The sequence below is a fragment of the Daucus carota genome, chromosome 7 (assembly GCF_001625215.2).
Source record: "Daucus carota subsp. sativus chromosome 7, DH1 v3.0, whole genome shotgun sequence".
Lineage (NCBI taxonomy): Eukaryota > Viridiplantae > Streptophyta > Magnoliopsida > Apiales > Apiaceae > Daucus > Daucus carota.
Window position 1 is genome coordinate 18,628,203 of NC_030387.2, and position 21,250 is coordinate 18,649,452.

General features: G+C 45.2%; 1 protein-coding gene across 1 annotated transcript; it reads left to right on the forward strand.

Moving 5' to 3' along the window:
- The first annotated feature begins 5,920 nt into the window (after positions 1-5,920).
- On the forward strand, positions 5,921-11,253 carry LOC135147920 (uncharacterized). Its single transcript, XM_064081974.1, has 2 exons — positions 5,921-9,331; positions 9,472-11,253. Exons 1-2 carry the CDS (start codon positions 5,921-5,923, stop codon positions 11,251-11,253), a joined length of 5,193 nt encoding a protein of 1,730 aa, XP_063938044.1.
- The last annotated feature ends 9,997 nt before the right edge of the window (positions 11,254-21,250 follow it).

The window sequence follows — 21,250 nt, forward strand, 5'->3', positions numbered from 1 at the left end:
TGTGGTGAACCAGGACACTTTGCAACTGAATGCAAACAACCCAAGGTTCAAGGAAAGAGAAAAGATTCCTACGACGAGCTGAAGCAGAAGTATGATGCACTAGTGAGAAAGCATCAGGGTACTTCTGGAAGTCAAAGTTTTAAAAGCAAGTCTTATCTGGCAGAAGGGAAAAGCTGGGATGATACAGATAGTGATGAAGAGGAGCAGCTAGGGAATGTTGCTCTTATGGCTAATGCTGGATCATCTTCACCTCCTCCTGCTGGAAGCTTTCAGGTAGATCCTACATGCCCTAAACTTTTTATGCAATTAGGACTTGAAAGAGATGATGCTATTAAAAAGTTGAAAGCTGCCAATCTTAAAATTGATACATTAGTCTTAGATATTCATGCTTATAAAATGAATTAGATGAACGTATTAAAACCTAAAATTGAACAACTGACTATGGATTTAGGATTGCAAGTTGCTACAGTCAGAGTTCTAGAGAAAGGTGAGATTGCTTTAAGACTTCAGCTAGACGAAGAGAAAGTTAAGTGTAAAGCCTTTAAGGATGCCTCCACTATAGTCAAAGAACTTAATGATAAACAAGAGATCAAGAGAACTGTTGGAATAGGGTTTGACTATAACAAATCTGGAGGTAAGGCTAGTAACATTACTCCTTTTAAGAAGAGTGCTGAGGAGAGAGGAATTCCTTTTGTTTTGAAAGATTCCCCTCAACCCCTGTTCAAATCCTCAAAAGCTGAACCTCTGTTAGAAACTCCTGTCGTCATTAAATATGAACTCAAACAGGAAGACCTTAAGATGAAAGAGAGTAATGAGAAGAGAGATGAGATCCTGACATCACTGAAAACTAATCAAAGTGAAAGGCAATGTTAGGTTGCCTAAAGCTGGTTTAGGTGTCAACTCTGAGAGAACTAAATTCAACAAGCCTAATAATTTTGTGAATAGTAAGAACAAGAACAATAGATGTCATTCTACTGAGAACTTTAAATCTGTTAACAAGGTTAGAGTAGAATCTATTGATGTTCCTACTACTGTGACTGATATTCCTGTTGTTCCTGTTTTTGATGCATGTGATAAATGTTGTGGTGTTAATAATTGCATGACTTGTGCTTTCAATATGATGTCTGCTTATTTTAGAAATTTTCATGCTAAAAATGAAAACACATCACCTAGGCAACACACAAACAATAAACATGCTAGATCAAAGACTGCTAGTCCTCCTCGTGTTAGGAAGGAGACTTATGTTCCAAAGCCTAAAACAAAGGTTTATAAGGCTGTTGTTAAGGAAGTAAGTTCAGTCAAATCAGAACCAAGTATCAGTCCAAGAGGCTCTGTTGTATTACCTGATAGAAATCAATTCTTTAAGTTTGCTGGACCCAATCAAGTGTGGGTCCCAAAGAAGGTTTAATCAAGTTGTCTTTTGCAGGGTGCCAGTGGAATTGTACGAGTTACTTGGGTGCTTGACAGTGGAGCGTCAATGCACATGACTGGCAATAGATCCCTGCTGGAAGACATAAGAGAAGGAGCTGGCCCAACAGTTGTTCGCACAAAATCACGCAAGTGTACGTGGTCACAAGTAATATAGAATATAATTCAAGTTCGTTCCCACAGAGACTGGTGTATTCAGAAATATGCACTTATGCACCAATGTATGATTATTATTCAATGCTTAGACAAGTATCAAATTGGGTTTTGGTTTTCTACTTAACTAATTCGATTTGAATTATGAAACTAAGAGAATAACGATTTACTAATGAGAATAAAACATGGGATTCTAGCTTCATTAACAACTTCATTCAGAGTTCTACCTTTATTCGATTGTAATGGTTGAAAGCTAATCAGATAACACGAGACTGATACACGCTAACTGTCGTTATACGTGGACCATACTGCTACACATCCACAATTAAGATAGAAGGTAAACAGACACCAATTATGCTTAGACCCTATATGTCTATAGAATTTGAAAACATAACGGTTGAAGAGCAAGTTATCTATCAAGATTACATAGGGCGATGCAAGATGGGTAAAATCACATCACAATTCATGTTATCGAACACAAAACCTATGCTCGCATGGCAAGTTCTAAATCAATATATTCACTGTCGCTTCAATAAAGATTAACAAGCAATCTAAGATGTTAGCTACGCATCCAAGACGAATAAGCACACCCAATACGAGGAAATCAAACCATCACATATGAACAAGACAAATTAACTACTGAAATTCATCGATAAATCCGCTAAAATCCCATGACAATGATTAGTTCACAATCGAACTTCTCATCATCATGGGTTCGAATGTAAACATTGTACTGAATAGGAAAAACAAAATCAAAGTACTAGAACAAGAGTTAAGAAACAAATCCGAAACGAGCATCCAAAGTTACGCCTACTTCGAAGAATTACAAAAGTGAAAAGTATGAAATCGATATTGATCTTCTCCGTAGCCGTCACGTGCTCCTTAGAATGTTTCTAGGTTTTTACTTTAGTCCCCCCAAGCCTTTCTTAAACTTCCCCAGCGATCGGGCCTTGAAACAGATCAGAAACGGGCAAACGGGCTTAAATTCGCTGCCAGTTTGGTGCGGGTGCGCCAGATTTGGGGCGGGTGCGCCAATGGAGCAGGTGCGCCAGATTTGGGGCGGGTGCCCCAATTCAGCAGCCCACTTCTTTGTCCATAACTTTTGACTCGCGCATCCGATTGCTTCGCCGTTTTTTTCCAATGAAAGCTATGAATCTCCTCTTCGTTCTCCTCGAAAGAAACCTACACAACATCACACTAAAACATATAAAAAACATCAAAAGTTTGAGGCCAGATCATCCATTTAAGTCAAAACGAAGGCTTCCAAGTGGATATAAAATCCACTTATCACACCCCCAAACTTAAACCGATGCTTGTCCTCAAGCATAGACACACACACAAATACTAATAATGCAATGCATGAATGCAACTAAATGCCTACATCTAAGCGAATCATGAACTGTAATCCTTGTTAACATAGCATCCTCAGAATATGCAACATTCTCGGCATTCATCTCTTTCACATATTAGCTATGTTCTTTTCCTCTACAAGTGTGAAGTGCATCGTGTGTGCTAGCATGCTCTCTAGTGAAACAAAACAAAGACTATCAAACTTCAACAGAGTCCTCACTATGAGCCGTTAATCAGAATAAGGCTTAAACACTTCTTTACTAAAGAGTCAACTACAATTTAGGGTCACTAAAGAGTTCCTATGCCTCTCCTATTTTTTTTCTATTTCTTTTTTTTTCTTCTTTTCTTGCAAAGTCTAAGGTTGGGACGCTTCTCAGTGTAAGTGGGTCACGACCGCAATTCGACTTCGCTTTTCTCTTCTTTTTTTCTCTTTTTTTTTAATCAAGTAATTCTCCAGTAATCAAAGGTTGTGAAAGGTCACCAAGAATTTGCTTATTCTAATACATATGCACTTAATACCAGCACAAGTACATGGATCGTCCCTTTCACATGACATTGCATTTTACCCATTGATCTCAAAGGAGTACCTGATATTTTTTTTTTCTTGTTCTCGTTTTTTTTTCTTTTTTTTTTCTTTGTTTTTTTTAGAAAGGCATATTCATCCCTTAACTCCCCCAAACTTAAGATTTACAACTCTAATTTCAAAAAGTGAATACTCCAAACTCTACGCCCGACTCAACGCAAGGACTCAAGAAATAAGTTAGTCTAAGTCTTATCTCTAGAGCATAAGTGTAATTACAATTTCCACACAAGCAGTTTTCCAGTAACAAGGCATCACATATGATCGAAACTACTAGCGAAGAAATTATGCACATAAACTCATCATAGGAAATTAACTTGGAATACAACATACTAAACACTAGCATATACAACAAAAAAACGAAAACGAAAAAATGCACTAATATGCAAACTAAAATAAACTAATATGCAAACAATATGAGATAATATGCTAAACTACATGCAACATGCAACCTATATGCACACACTATATACTAGTCCTTAGATTACCACCCCCAAACTTAAAATCTTCAATGTCCTCATTAAAGGTGATAAAAAGGATCGAATGTACCTATAAGGAGTCAGAACGATCACTCTCCTCACCCTCATCGGGTGAAGAGTCAGCTGGAGGATAAATCATGTTAACACCGAACACAGGCCACTCCACGTCTACGCCCGTAGCACGAAAAGCAGTCCCCAACGCCTGTGTCAAATCCCTCGCAAAACGGCTATGCATCTCATGCATAGTATCCATACGCCTCGCGAGCCGCCTAAACTGTGAATCACTGAAACCACGGCGCCCCGTACCAGAGCTCTCCACGGGCTCAGAAGGCCCCGCGATCTCTCGAACTGGTGAAACTGGAGGTGGTGCTCTCATCCGTCTACCATTGGCATCTCTATAACCCAATCCTCGAAGGCTGGCGTAACCACCCTGCCACTCAGGTAGCCGCTCCATAATAGCATGATCAATAGCGGCACCCGGCATCTGCAACTGCTCATCTGCTGACCAACGAACACCCACTGCACTACATAACTTGGTCACTATCGTCGCGTGAGGTATAGCCACTCCAGTGCGACTCCTCAAAACTCTCATAATATTCTGATGGATGATGTATGCAATATCCACATACTCCCCTCTCAGAATCCCAAACAACAATATAGCCCGATCGACAGTGACATCGTGGTGGTGTCCCGATGGCATAATACTATGGCAAATAAACAGGTTCCAAGCTCGAGCATACCTGTTCATAGTAGATGCAGGAAAAGAGACTCTCACATTAGTGGACGGATTGTGATAGGATATAATCCGGAATGTGTATACCCGGGTCCCATCAGGAGGTTCCGGTCCTGAAAAGCTGCCAGACACACCTGATGACCACCAGTCTCGTACCCAACCCGAGCAGAGCTCCAGACCCGGGTGCCTTCAACATACACTCCTCGACCGGGATCCATACATGTACCAGCCGACACTTGCTGCACAAGGCACAGAACTGACACAATGAAGACAAAACATAACGGTCAACTACTGGCGATAGGGACAAGCCAGGGAACATTCCAAAATACCACTCCTACGCTGACACCTGGACACGTGTAGGGGTTTCCCCTACACGTGTAGGACCAGTCTCCAGGTACCCACCCTTAAACCCTAATCCTTGGCCTATAAATAGACCAAGGACCAAGAGTTTAAGGGTCACTTACTTCACTCTCTACACTCACATTTCACACACACTTGTGCACTCAGTTAAAATACAAACACACAGCCACCATACAGCCATCATACAGCCACCACACACCACCTTCACCCACCACATATATATAGCTTATTTCCTGTTCATCTATTCCGATACCTGCACTCCTTCTCACGCCGGAGGCGCCGCGGGGCTCAAACCCCCCTCCGGTGTTGTTTTGCAGACACCCATCCAGCAGCTACACCGCAAGACACCAGTGCACGGCGGAGGAGCTACCGGAACGGGATCTGGAGTTATCATTTGGCGCTAGAAGGAGGGGGAGGTGTCCTCTGCCCCGTGGTCACGGTGCCACTGGGCTCGTCTACTCCAACAAGCTCCCGAAAAGGGAGTCCAAATCATACCTGTAAGCTTTCATAAACACCCAGCTTCTCAAAACCCTCAGCCATGGCTTTTCTTGATATGTGCATGATAGAAAACCTTACTTGAACAAAACCCTAAATTTGTCTGTAGTAGAGCATGATAGCAAACCCTGTCTGAGCAAAGTCCTAATCTTGTCTGTAGCACATAAAATCTTTTTGTCTCACACCTGCACACATTTTGTCACTTAACTATTTGTGGTACTTCTGAAAATAGTAAGTTGACTACTTGTGCACACTATTTCTGTCATCCTGTCACTATCTATACTGTCCACATACACTGTTATCGAAACAGCAACCATATACCCTGTGTGAATTCTGGAAACCATGACAAAAAGGACACGCTCCCACCTGGGTCTTCCCCTGAACCCGGATAACCCTCAGACAGACCAGGACAACCCGAACCAGGATCATACCTCAGGACCCCTTTTCACCCATGTGAACCCGGACGAGAACCAAACAGTCAACCCTAATGATGCCCGGGTTACCATTGAAATGAATCAAATCAAGTATACCGATGTCCCGGTCACCACCCTCCACATGTCCCAACTCACCAGTGTAGAGTTGGCTGAAGCCATCCGACAGTACCTTGATCGCCGAGAAAGCAACCGCAGGCTTGAACACATCGACGAGTCTGAGGACTCCGGGAACAGTCGTCAATCCCGGGGTTCCGTCTTCGACCGGCTCGGAGAAAAAGCCAAGAAAAAGAAACAAAAAGAAAGTGAGGAAACCCGGCAGAGAATCCTGGCTGAAAGAAAGGAGCAAATCCGAAAAGAGGAGGAGGAAAAACTAGAACAAAAAATTGCTCTCCGGGTCCAACTCGAAGAAGAAAAGTTGACAAAAGGATCCCGGTCCAAGCGATATCGGAAGGAAGCAACGCCCGAACTCATCTCTGATGATGTGGATGAGGGACCAGGGCAAACCAATCTCAGAGACATGATCAACGAGCTCAACAGGAAAATTGGGAATGAGTCCGGGCTCGAAATAGGAGGAACCCTGACTCCCTTCAGCCACTCCCTGGAATCTATTCCCCGACAAAAAGGCATGAAGCACTACAACTTTGAGTCCTTCAATGGACTAGGTGACCCAGAGGAACACCTGCACTATTTTGAACATATAGCCCAGATTTACTGGTACAATGATCTAACCAAATGCCACTTCTTCGCATCCACATTCAAGGGAGGGGCCCAGAGATGGTTCAGCCGGATCCCCTCCCGGAGCATCGGGTCCTGGAAAGATTTCAAGGAAGCTTTCCTCAGAAGGTTCCGAGCAAACAAAACACATGAACTTTATATGTGTCACCTGGAAACGGTTCGTCAGTATGACAATGAGGCACTCTCAGATTACATGAAACGTTTCCAGGAAGCAATCAACAAAATTTCCAGCCTGGACGAGCGTGAAGCTTTGAGCATCTTCAGGAGAAACCTGGACCCAGAACAAAATGAGAGATACGTGGTCGAGTTAATCAACAAAGAACCCCAGAGCCTGGCGGCTGCCTATGCCATGGCCGCAAAATTCATCAAAGAGACCGACGTACTCCAAGCAATGAGGATGACCCGACAGGGTAGCTCGAAAGGAAAACAGGTCGAGGACAAACCCAGAAAAGAATATCACCAGGATAAGAAATTCAAACCAGACAGACAAACCAACTTCATCCAGCATTCAGGTTCCAGGAGGACCAGCCAACCAGGACCCGGGTCTAGAAGTGATCCTGGTCCGAACAGACCAGCAAGAGAACCGAAACCAGAGCCCGAATGGACCCCCCTCAACCGATCCAGGGAAGACATACTTAAAGAGGTCCGGGACAAACCTTTCTATTATGCTCCAAAACCCATGCAGACTCCTCCAGAGAGCAGACCCGCCAACCGCCATTGTGACTATCATGGCACCCACAGTCACAAAACGGAAAACTGCATATCCCTCAAGTATTTCATTGAAGAGCAAATCAGCAAAGGAAACATGGGGCAATATATAGCCCGGAACACAGCAAACAAGGGAGAAGGTTCGGGGAAACAAAAGAACATAGTCAATGTAGTCTTGGGAGGTTCCTGTTCCCCTCCTCCCAGCCCAGACTCATGTCAAGAGGTAATGTCCATACAGACCTTCCCCGAACAAGTCATTTCCTTCAGCAGCAAGGACTTCGAGGGAGTCACCCGGGGTCACAACCAGGCCCTGGTGGTAACTTTGGATATAACCGAGAATGAGGTCAGACGGATCCTAGTCGACAACGGCTCTTCAGCAAACATCTTGTTCAAACATACCATGGACCGAATGCAACTAGGGAACATCCGGATGAACGACTACAGGGAGGATCCCTTATACGGATTCGGGAATAGCATTGTCCCGGTCCTAGGAACCCTTTACCTCCCGGTTCGTTTTGGTACAGCCCCAACCCAGGTCGTCCATATGATCAAATTCTATGTCACAAACACTCCTTCCTCTTACAATGTGATCATTGGCCGTCCGGGTCTAAACAAAATCGAAGCCATCACTTCTGTCACGCACCTGAAATTCAAATTCCCAACCCCGTTTGGAGTAGGTGAAGTCAAAGGAGATTCAGAAACAGCCGGGGTGTGTTATAGCCAAGCCTTGGTTATGGCGGAAACCCATATGGACAACAAGAGAAAGGCTATTGTCTTCCAAAAACAGAGAAGTAACAAAAAACATCGACTTTACCCGAGGACAAACCCTAAGGGTGAAGTCCAGGTCATCGACCTAGACCCGGGCAGTCAGAACCCGGGAGCAACCAACCCTGGTCCTGGACAAAGCAATCAGAAAGCAACCATGAGCCCAGCTCAAAATTTCGTTGAAAAGAACACTGATGCCCGGATCCAACAAATGATCTCGGCACAAGAGTTGACTAAGGTCGAAGCTGCGGTCGAAACCGAGTCTGTCCTGATCGACAAAGACAACCCGACAAAAAAAGTCAAAATTGGAAAAGGCCTGGACACCGTTTTTAAAGAAGAACTCATCCAACTACTTCGGAGCTACGCAGATGTTTTTGCCTGGAGCCCGGACGACATGCCCGGGTTGGATGAGTCACTAGCAATGCACAACCTAGATGTAGACCCCAAGAAGAAACCGGTCAAACAAAAACGAAGAAACTTCACCCCAGAAAGGCAGAAGGCGATAGATGAGGAAGTTGGCAAATTAATAAAGGCAGATATCATCTGCGAGATCAAATACCCGGAGTGGCTAGCTAACGTAGTCATGGTAAAGAAAGCAAACGGCAAGTGGAGGATGTGTGTTGACTACACGGATCTGAATGCGGCATGCCCCAAGGACCCTTATCCTCTACCAAGCATAGACCAGCTTATTGATGCCACATCAGGACACCTGATGTTAAGCTTTATGGATGCGTTCTCCGGGTACAATCAGGTTAAGATGAACCCAGCAGACATAGCCAAAACAGCCTTCATAACCCACCGGGCAGTATATGCCTACAAACTGATGCCTTTCGGGTTAAGGCACGCCGGGTCTACATACCAGAAGGCAATGAATGAAATTTTCAAAGACCAACTTGGAAGGAACTTAGAATGCTACGTCGACGATATAATCTCCAAGTCTACTTCAGTACCAGGACACATTTCAGATCTCAAAGAATGTTTTGAGAACATGAGAAGGACTAAGCTAAAGCTCAACCCGGACAAATGCACCTTTGGAGTAGAAGATGGAAAGTTTTTGGGTTTTATGGTAAGCAACCGGGGTATCGAAGCCAACCCGGAGAAGATTAAAGCGGTACAAGAGATGCAACCACCTCGAACTCAGAGGGAAGTTCAAAAGCTAGCAGGGTCCTTAGCAGCTTACGAAGGTTTGTCTCCAAGCTTGCTGAAAGATGTCTACCGTTCTTTGAATTGCTAAATGGGGCGAAAAATCAGAAATCAGTAGAGTGGAGCCCGGATTGCCAAAGAGCCCTCGACGAGATCAAGACATACCTATCCAAGCCTCCGATCCTGACAAAAGCCTTACCCGGAGAGCCCCTATACCTGTACCTGTCAGCCGGACCCCTTGCTGTCGGGGCGGCGTTGATCAGGGAAGAAGCCGGACAACAGAAGCCTGTCTACTATGTTAGCCAAGTCTTGAAGGATGCGGAGACCAGGTATCCCAACTTAGAAAAATTTGCATTTGCGCTGATCACCGCATCCAGGAAGCTGAGGCACTACTTTCAAGGAAGAGAGATCAGGATTGTTACAAACCAACCTTTGAGGAAAATCATTCACAAGCTAGATATCTCCGGGAGGCTAGTAAACTGGGCAATCGAACTTAGCCAATTCAGCCTAACATTCCTACCCCGGACAGCAATCAAAGCCCAGGTCCTGGCCGATTTCGTGGTGGAATGCAACTTTCCAGAAAATCAGACAACTCCCATGGAAACCGAACCAGAAGCTACGGAAGATCCTAACCCGGAGTCTTGGACACTCCATGTGGACGGGTCCTCAACTGCTGAGAGATCAGGAGCCGGGCTAATCCTGAAGAGCCCGGATGGATTCACCATCAAAACAGCAATCTCCTTCGGTTTCGCAGCAACCAACAACCAAGCGGAATACGAAGCCCTCCTAGCGGGATTAAAATTAGTCCGGACCCTGTCTATCCGAAATCTCACCATCCACAATGACTCCCAGATTGTAGCCAGACAAACTAAGAGCGAATACCTAGCCAAGGACCCGATTCTGACCAAGTATCAAGCCTTGGTGAAAAGTTACCTTACTCTGATCCCCGGGTACAAAATCTTGCAAGTCAACAGGGAAGAGAATGCGGAAGCGGACAACCTTTCCAGGTTAGTCCATAATTCAGCAGACCTGGACAGCTCGGTCTATTTCGAAGGATTGCACAAGCCAACAATAGAACAGGAGGAAATCTTTGAAATCAACAACGATCCTACCTGGATGACTCCCCTGATCAACTACATAGAAAAGGGAGAGTTACCCGAAGACAAAGGAAAAGCTCAAAGATTGAAGGCTAAAGCAGCCAAGTTTTTCGTAGAAGGCGGAATCCTGTTCCGCCGAACCTACTCAGCCCCGATCCTGAAGTGTATTGGACCCGAAGAATCCGAGTACTGCCTAAGGGAAGTCCACGAAGGAATTTGTGGAGACCATATGTCAGCCAAAAGCTTAGCCTACAAGATCATCAGACAAGGATACTACTGGCCGACTATCCACCAAGATGCCATGGAATTCGTGAAAAAATGCAAGAATTGTCAGTTGTTCAGCAATGTACCCCGGGCAAGCCCTGTCCTACCTTCCTCAGTTCTATCCCCGATCCCCTTTGCTGTATGGGGAATAGACATCATGGGACCCTTTCCCCGGGCCAAAGGGGACCTCAGATACTTGCTCGTTTCCATTGATCATATGACCAAATGGGTCGAGGCCAAAGCGATGCGGACAATCAACCAGCAAGACGTCATCCGGTTTATGGACAACATTCTCATGAGATTCGGGCTACCAAGAGTCCTGGTCTCGGACAACGGACCCCAATTCATAGGGTCGGATTTCGAAAGTTACCTGGCCGAAAGAGGTATCAAGCATAAAAAATCTTCAGTCGCATATCCTCAAGGAAATGGCCAGGTGGAAGTTACCAACCGGATCCTCCTGAAAGGAATTGAAAAAAGACTGGAAGAAAGCAAGAACAAATATCCAGAAGAGTTACCACATGTTCTCTGATCATACCGAACCAGTCCCCGGACAAGCACCAGAGAAACTCCATTCAAGTTAGCCTATGGAACAGAGGCAATGCTTCCAATCGAAGTCGGGTCACCTTCCTATAGAACAATCAACTTTGATGAAATCGCGAATGAGGAGGGACTCCGGGTCAACTTAGACTTGGTAGATGAGGTCCGAGATCAGGCAATCGCAAGAATGGAAAAATACAAAGAAAAGACCCTGGACCACTTCAGCAAAAAATCCCGGGTTAGGAATTTTCAAGCAGGAGACCTGGTCCCACGAGACACCGAAGCCTCAGATCCGACCAACACTGGCAAGCTGATGCCAAAGTGGGAAGGCCCATACAAAGTCAAAGAAGTCCTAAGGCCGGGTACCTACAAGCTCGAACACATGGACGGATCCGAAGTATCAAACACTTGGCATGGTCTCAGGTTGAGGAAATTCTACCAATAAAGCGATGGAGAAGAAAGGATCCTAGAAGACAGCTACATATTCCTAAAAGCAATCATGTACTTTTGATCATTCTCAGAGCTATGTAATCGTTTTAATATGAATGAAGTCTTTTGTTGTTGATGAATCTACGTTATTATTTACTTAGAAAATTTCTAAGGCAACCAAACAATATCAGCACACAACCCGGGCATGATCTACCCACACAATCATTTCACTTGGAAAATATTCTAAGTATAAAAGCTAAGAAAGCATACAACCCGGGCATGATCTACCCGGATCCATCCATACAATCATTTCACTTGGAAAATTTCTAAGTATAAAAAGCAAAAGAAACATCCAACCCGGGCATAGAATACCCGGGTCCATCCATACAACCATTTCACTTGGAAAATTTCTAAGTATAAAAAGCAAAAGAAACATCCAACCCGGGCATAGTATACCCGGATCCACCCATACAATCATTAACTTGGGAAATTCTAAGAACAAAAGCCGAATAAGCATTCAATCCGGGTGGAACATTATTTAAGGATTCAGCCCGGATACATATCATCCAGATCCACCTGTTTCATTCACTTAGAAAAATTTCTAAGTACAAAGATGTTTTAAGCATTCAATTCGGGTACTATTTACCCGGATCAACCTTTTCATTTTACTTAGAAAGATTTCCAAGTGCGAAGATATTTCAAGCAATCAATCCGGCTACTAGCTACCCGGATCAACCTGATTCGTTTTACTTAGAAAAATTACTAAGTGCAAAGTTATTTAAGCAACCAACCCGGATACACCTATTCATTCAACTTAAAAAAAATTCTAAGTATAAAAAGCTATTCCAAGCAATCAATCCGGGTATGACCTACCCGGATCCACCTGTATTATCATTACTTAGAAAATTTTCTAAGTACGAAGTTATATAAAAGCAATCAACCCGGGTAGAACTACCCCGGCACACCTGCATTATCTCTACTCAGAAAATTTCTAAGTACAAAGTTATTCTAAGCAACCAACCCGGGTAGAGGCTACCCGGATCCACCTGTATTATCACTACTTAGAAAATTTTCTAAGTGCAAAACCACTATAAACAACCAACCCAGGCAGGAACGCATAAAACAAACAAAAAGCATTCACAGAAGCAAAGACATGACAATATTTATATTACAAATCCGGGCCCAAACAGACCCGTACCAAATATTCAAATCCAGAAACGAACAAATTCAAGTTACAGAATATTGTCTTCAGAACGATAACATAGTGACAAAAGAACTAGTAGTTGGCAGGACGGTCATTGGTCTGGGGATCAGACTCGGCAGAAGAATCGGAGGCAGTCTCTTGATCCGGGTGGACTGGTGGAAGAAAGCTGGGAGAAGGACCTTCATAGGGCTCCGGTTCATCCCCTACGGCTTTAATCTTGTCCTTAGCCGCAAGATAGAGTTCAATAAAACTTTGGAGAGTGGCCGCCGGATCAGTTTTAATATGTTTCTCAGCCACATTCCAACAACGGACGACTTCAGCCGCGGCAGCCTTGGCCAACGCATCTGCATAGGCTTTAGATTCCCGGAACTCGGCGATGACCTTCTCCGGTTCCTTCCTCTCCTCCAAAAGTTTCTTCAGCTCAGCAATCTCCTTCTCCATCCCGGAAACCTTACCCTCAGCTCCATCAGCCCGGGTCTCGGCATCCCGGACTTTCTGCTTCAGCTCAACCTCTTTCCGGATTTCAGCCTCCTTAATCTTAGAAGCCATCCCAGCCTCTAAAGCCTCCCGGGCTGATCTTTCCACGTCAAGATCCTTTTCCAGCTTGGTAACCCGAGCAAGGCTCTTTACAGAAAGATCCCTTTCCTTCTTCAAATCAGCCAGGGCATGGGTGTTGAACCCGGCCAAACGACCACCAAGCTGCAAACAGAGATTATCACGAGGTTAACAAAACCGGGATCACAAAAACAAACGAAGCAATACGTAGCAAAAAGGAAGTAAGACCCGGGTCAGAAGTTACCTGTCCCCAAAGATTTCCTATTTCTTTGAAATTTGCAGCGAGACCCTCGTCTTCCATCATCTCCCAGTCTTGGCCGGAGGGAAGTTCAGACATCAACCCGATGACTTTTTTGACCGGGTACTTGCCGAATTTGGGCACCGGCCGGGAATCACCCTCACCCTCAATCCCCACATCCACTACTTCCATAGCCGATTTGCCTAGGTCCTCCACCGTCATATCAATAACTTGTCTTTGAGAAGAACCCGTCTTCTTCCTCTTCCTCTTCGGCTCATGGACCGGGCTCTCCACCTCAACAGCTTCAACATCCAACTCCGGATCCCCCACCTGCAGCTCTGGATCCGGAGTGGCACTGGAGTGGCCGGTCCCTTCAGTCCCCTGGCGAGAGGACCCGGACTCCCCTTTCTTCGCCAACTTCTGCTTCGGCTGAGGCTTAGGAAGCACATGGACACCCCTAGATTGCGAAGAGCAGAAGCAAAGGAATCATCAGCAGACATGGCTTTCCAGAGATCCGGATCAAAATACGGGAGACCTGGCAAAAAGGGAGAAAACCCGGGTCAAAAGCAAATAATGATAAGGCAGCTCAAACAGATTTTTGCTAAGGAAACACGCAAATAACAAACAATACAGACCCGGACAAAATACCACAACAGATACTTCTAAGTATACAAATAACAAGCAGGCAGACCCGGACAAGACACCATAAAGGCAAAATCAAAGGAAGAGCAGGAATAACAATCCGGATCGGGACAAAAATAAAACTTACAGCCACCCTCGTGCAACTTGTCATGCTGCATAAACGTATCCCGGGTTAGCTGAAACCCGAGACAGTTGTAGAACTCAACCAGCTGGGCCCGGAACTCCGCAGCCGCTCCGGGCGCGCCAAAATCCGTCCTCACTTTCTTATCATCCGTCTCTATATAAGGCATGAAGGCCAAATCCAGACCCTTCAGCATAAGGACCTCCCCATTCCAACCCTTCAAGGAGCTTTGATGAATAACCGGGCTTACGAACCCGGAGCCCAAGCCACATTTCTTGGAACGGAAGCGCAATTCGTACAAAGGCTTCACCCCGGACTTCTTGAACTGAAACAGCATGTGGAACAGCTTCAGAGTCGGGTAATAATTCTTCTTGTTGCACGCCCACAGAAACCAAGTCATCCACTTGACTGCATTCGGCGTCAGCTGCATCGGAGATATCTTCCACTCATACTTACACAGATGTTTGAAGAAAACGTGCCATCGGGGGTTCCACCCGGATCGGAGATGTTCCATCCACACCGGGACAAAACCGTCGGCAGGTCGGTGATATATCTTCTCCCCGGGCTCGGGCCACCTCCACTCGATCTCCGGAGGCAGTTGGAAAGCTGTCCGGATCATCCGGTCAGCCGCTTCCGGAGACATCTCCTTAATATGGTTCCTCACCGGGAACGGAGCCCGGATCCCAGGCAATTCCCGGAACCTCGTATCAAACTCTTCTTTACCGTAAGGAGCTAAGCGTCCATTCAGATGCTTAAATCTGTAGAATCCGGCTATATTAGCATAAAAGCTTTTTTCCTCCACAAGAGGCCCCTTGGTGATAAAATAAGATTTGGAGTCCCCCCATATCCCCTCCGGAGTCATTATTACCTGCTTTCCAGATGTAACCACCACATCCTGGTGGGCGGACACGACACCGGACACTGCGACCTCCCTTTCCGCCATCTTAACCCGGGCTCGGTAAGCAAGGGTCTGAACCTCGTCGGTATCCGTATCACTAGAATCTTCCCCGGGGACACCGGTATAGGCGACAATGTTTCTCCTGGGCCGTCTTGGGATCCGGACCATGGACCTAGATAAAAAGCAATCTGGATCAATTTTAAGAAAAGAATTCACACAAGTTGTTATAAGTTTTATTTAGGTCCGGATCCCATCCTAATTCTACGTGAAGAGCATACCAAAGGGAAAGAAACAAATAAGCAGCCTACCCGGATCCTATGCCTCAAATCTATGAGGGAGAGGTAATATGGATAGAAAGATACCCGGATTCCTCAAGGAAACACATACACCACAAACATCCTACAAACCGACCCGGGCCCTCTCATTTTTTCAGATTTACGTGGGGAGAAGAGTACCATACACTTGAAGGGCTCCCGGGTCCTACATATATAATTACGGCACAACAAATTCCCCCAAGTACAAAACGAAGCAGCCGAAACCCCTACCCGGGCTTAACATATATGCCCGGGTAAGGAACCTTACCCTCGGCAAATCATGTACACAACCTTCAAACACCTAAAACAACCATGTCCTAAAACTACCCAACCCGGACATAATTATCCTACCCAGGTTCAGTTCAAATCGCCGAAAGAACCCAAAAGCCACAAACACTTTCACGGAAAATTCAAATCAATATCAAAGATCAAAACCCAAACCCCATCGATACATACATACATATACACCCAAAAAGCTCAAGAACACGATCGATGCTTTCCGACCCAAAACCCAAAAATCAACACAAAAACCAAAACCAAACACATTCAAAAGCCGAAACACGAGATACAAGTAACATAACCAAGACCAAACTTCGCATAAGCAAAATAACAACGGAAAAAGCAATCGAAAGTAAGCATTTCGAAAGAGAAATCCATGCAAATAACAGAAGCATGATGAAAGGGAAAGGGCGAAGAAAAAGGAAAGAGGCTTACCGGAATTAGCGACGGAAACGGGGAAGTAAAACAAGCAGCGACACTTGAAATCCGGCAAGTTTCAGCAACCAGCGAAGCAGTTTTCGAAGAAAAGGCAGAGAAAACAAGTAGAAACCAAAGTAAAAATGAAGAAGTGAAAAGGGGTGTGTATATTTATAGCCGCGCTAGTAGGCCACGTGGCAATTTTCCATTGGCTGTACATCAGTTATTACAGCCGTTCATCATCATTACTCCTCAAAAGATGCGACAATTCAACTTCCAAGACACACAACCCGTCGAATTCTACCTATCCCAAACGTTTCGCCGACCCTCAACCCGGACAACTCCACCTACCCGAATCCTTTCACCAACCACTAATCTCGTCCGGATACACCCGGACAGAGGGGCGAAAACAAATCTCCACTACTCACCCGGATTTACCCAAGAGAGGAGAAAAGCACGAAAACTCTACCCTTACCCGGGTCTACCCGGGCAGGGGGGCAACAGCAAAAACCCTACCATTACCCAGATCTACCCGGCCCGGGGGGCAAAAACAAAAAACTCCACTTTACTCCCTCACATAGAAGAATCTATATAAGGGAGTGGGGGCAAATGATAGGATATAATCCAGAATGTGTATACCCGGGTCCCATCAGGAGGTTCCGGTCCTGAAAAGCTGCCAGACACACCTGATGACCACTAGTCTCGTACCCAACCATAGCAGAGCTCCAGACCCGGGTGCCTTCAATATACACTCCTCGACCGGGATCCATACATGTACCAGCCGACACTTGCTGCACAAGGCACAGAACTGACACAATGAAGACAAAACATAACGGTCAACTACTGGCGATAGGGACAAGCCAGGGAACATTCCAAAATACCACTCCTACGCTGACACCTGGACACGTGTAGGGGATCAAACCCCTACACGTGTAGGACCAGGATCCAGGTACCCACCCTTAAACCCTAATCCTTGGCCTATAAATAGACCAAGGACCAAGAGTTTAAGGGTCACTTACTTCACTCTCTACACTCACATTTCACACACACTTGTGCACTCAGTTAAAATACAAACACACAGCCACCATACAGCCATCATACAGCCACCATACACCACCTTCACCCACCACATATAGATAGCTTATTTCCTGTTCATCTATTCCGATACTTGCACTCATTCTCACGCCGGAGGCGCCGCGGGGCTCAAACCCCCCTCCGGTGTTGTTTTGCAGACACCCATCCAGCAGCTACACCGCAAGACACCAGTGCACGGCGGAGGAGCTACCGGAACGGGATCTGGAGTTATCAGATTGCGCTTCCACGTAGTAGCCGGAATGCACAACTCATAGACAATTTGATCTAAATCAGTGTTCCTCTTGTCCTTTCTCACCCAATCATCCTGAGTGGTCCCCATCTCGGTACCCCCAATAAGCGCTTGGATTGTCTCCAAGGTGTAATCCACAGTCAACCCCCTAACAATCGCGTACCCGTTTTGATCCGCCCGGGCATTAGCATAAAACTCCCGCACAATACTCATCAGCACCGGTGCCGGTGCCGGTGCCTCACAAAACGACTCCCACCCCATATTCCGAATCATCTGCACCAACTCACCATCACCCGGTGAAGGCAAGAACCCCCTCTCTTTAGCAATCGGCTTACCCATAAGCCGATCAAACTCCTCTCGAGCCTCCGGCGTCGTGAACTTAACAACCTCAACCCCCAAACTCGATGAATCCGTGGATGTGGCACGTACACTACTACTTTCGGCTCTCCTAGCTCTCTTGGGTGCCATGGGTTTGAAGGTGTGTAGTGGGTGTAGAGATTTTTGGAAGAGTTAGAGAAAAGAGAGGAAGTGGTGTAGGATTGTGTATATAGGTGAATGTATATGGATGTAGTGTTTGAATTGGATTAGGAACAAGTGTGTTTGAAGGAATAGATGAGATTGTGCTTGTGGGTGTATATGGAGTTGTAAGTATATGTATGTATAGATGTGAATTTGGAAGAAGATGAGATGGGTTTGTGTTTAGTAATTGATTTGGGTAGAGATTGGGGTTTACTTCTATGATTTTGAAGTGTATGGGGGCTGGGAAGAAATTAAACAAGGCTGGGATTTAAGCAAAAACGGAAGAAACAAATTTTTTTTTTTTTTTATAACAGGAGCCACACACTGCCGTAACGGCGCAGGTGCCCCGACCACGGCGCAGGCGCGCCGCTCGCGCGGGTGCGCGGCGCGTGGCGCGGGTGCGCGCGGTAGGCAGTGGCTGGGCGCATTTCCGCTGGCCCGTTTGGCGCGGGTGCCCCGTCTTTGGCGCACCTGCCCCATTCGGTCAGTGGAATTTCACCCAAAATTTTTCTAACTCAAATTTTTTTTTTTTTTTTGGAACAAAACACGAAAACACGTGGGTTGCCTCCCACGAAGCGCTTGTTTAACGTCATTAGCTTGACGTGAAGTCCCAAGAATCAAATAATAGTGAGGATGGTGCTTACCGGCTCGCGATTCACCGGTCCTCCGAAATATGGCTTCAATCTTTGTCCATTCACTTTAAACGATTACTCCGGTGTTGTTTCATATATTTCAATTGCACCGTGTGGAAACACCGTCTTTACCGTGAAAGGACCCGACCATCTAGATTTCAACTTCCCCGGAAATAGTCTGAGATGAAAATTAAAAAGCAACACTTGTTGGCCAATGGAGAAATCCTTTTGCACTAACTTCCTATCATGCCATCTCTTGACTTTTTCCTTGTAGAGCTTATTGTTGTCATACGCCTGAAGCCTAAACTCGTCGAGTTCATTAATTTGAAGCATTCTTTTCTCACCAGCAGCTGTCAAATCAAAGTTCAATTTCTTCAAGGCCCAATATGCTTTGTGCTCTAACTCCGCGGGCAAATGACATGCTTTTCCATAGACCAACTGAAATGGTGACATCCCTAGTGGAGTCTTATAAGCCGTTCTATAGGCCCAGACGGCCTCATCAAGCTTCAACGCCCAATCTTTCCTCGAAGGACTCACAACTTTCTCTAAGATTCGCTTAATCTCACGATTAGATACCTCAGCTTGCCCATTTGTTTGAGGATGATAAGCAGTGGCAACTCTATGATTAATACCAAACCGTTCCATCAGCGTTGTGAACTTTCGATTGCAAAAGTGTGATCCTTCATCACTGATTATAACTCGAGGAGTACCAAAACGAGTGAATATGTTCTTCTGAAGAAAACTTATAACTACCGCAGCGGTGTTGGTTGGTAAAGCTTTGACTTCGACCCATTTAGACACGTAATCCACAGCGAGAAGAATGTAGAGATTATTGCAAGACGAGATAAAGGGTCCCATGAAGTCTATACCCCACACATCGAAGATTTCAACCTCAAGAAGTACATTGAGGGGCATTTCATCCCTTCGAGAGATATTACCAACCCTTTGACAACGATCGCATTTCAACACAAACTGATGAGCGTCCTTGAAGAGTGTAGGCCAAAAGAAACCCGCCTGCATAATACGAGCAGCTGTCTTCTGTCCTCCATAGTGTCCTCCATAAGTGGAGTCGTGGTAAGCTTGCAAGATTCCTTCAATCTCACTGTATGGAATGCACCTTCTGATAATTTGATCGGAACCTTGGCGAAACAAGAACGGCTCATCCCAACGATACCACTTCGCTTCGTGAAGAAACTTTTTCTTTTGAGCATAAGTCAAATCAGGAGGAATGACATTACTCACAAGATAATTCACTATGTCTGCAAACCATGGCTCTTCTTCTTGTACCCCAAATAGCTGTTCATCAGGGAAAGACTCGTTGATCAAAGTGGTGTCTTTGGATGCTCGCGCTTCATCTTCCAACTGAGAAAGATGATCAGCCACCTGATTTTCAGTGCCCTTTCTATCCTTGATCTCCAACTCGAATTCCTGAAGTAAGAGAACCCAACGAATCAACCGAGGCTTCGAATCTTTCTTTGATACTAAATACCGAATGGCAGCATGATCAGTGTAAACCAACACCTTCGTCCCAAGCAAATAAGACCTGAATTTCTCGAATCCATAAACAATAGCCAGTAGTTCCTTCTCCGTGGTAGTGTAATTCAGCTGAGCACCATTAAGAGTCTTACTAGCATAATAAATCACATGAAAGATGTTATTCTTTCTCTGTCCAAGCACAGCTCCCACCGCAAAGTCACTAGCATCACACATCATCTCGAAAGGCTCATTCCAATCAGGTGCAGTAATAACCGGTGCTGTAGTTAATTTCTTCTTGAGAGTTTCGAATGCAGCCAAGCACTCTCCATCAAATTTGAAAGGCACATCCTTCTCTAACAAGTTGCACAAGGGTTTGGTGATTTTAGAGAAGTCCTTGATGAACCATCGATAGAAACCCGCGTGACCAAGGAAACTCCGAATCCCCTTTACTGAGATTGGTGGAGGAAGATTTTCAATTGTCTCCACCTTAGCTTTGTCTACCTCAAGCCCTTTTTTCGAAACTTTATGCCCAAGAATTATGCCTTCTTGAACCATGAAGTGGCATTTTTCCCAATTAAGAACGAGATTAGTTTCCACACATCTTTTTAGTACCATCGTCAAGTTGCTCAAGCATTCATCATAAGAAGTACCGAATACAGAAAAGTCATCCATGAACAGCTCAACATTGGTACCGATCATCTCGGAGAAAATAGCCATCATGCATCTCTGAAAAGTTGCTGGTGCACCACAAAGTCCAAAAGAAAGACGACAAAAAGCAAATGCGCCAAACGGGCAAGTAAAAGTGGTCTTCTCCTGATCCTCTAGTGCGATACAAATTTGATTGTACCCTGAATACCCATCAAGAAGACAATAGTACTCGTGACCGGCTAACCTATCAAGCATCTGATCAATGAAAGGCAACGGAAAGTGATCTTTTCTGG

What these genes read in the sequence shown, in the direction of transcription:
- LOC135147920 (XM_064081974.1), top strand. Translation starts at nt 5,921, where the DNA reads ATGACAAAAAGGACACGCTCCCACCTGGGTCTTCCCCTGAACCCGGAT. An exon ending in ACCCGGAGAAGATTAAAGCG is followed by an intron (nt 9,332 to 9,471) that starts GTACAAGAGATG and finishes GCGAAAAATCAG; the next exon opens with AAATCAGTAGAGTGGAGCCC.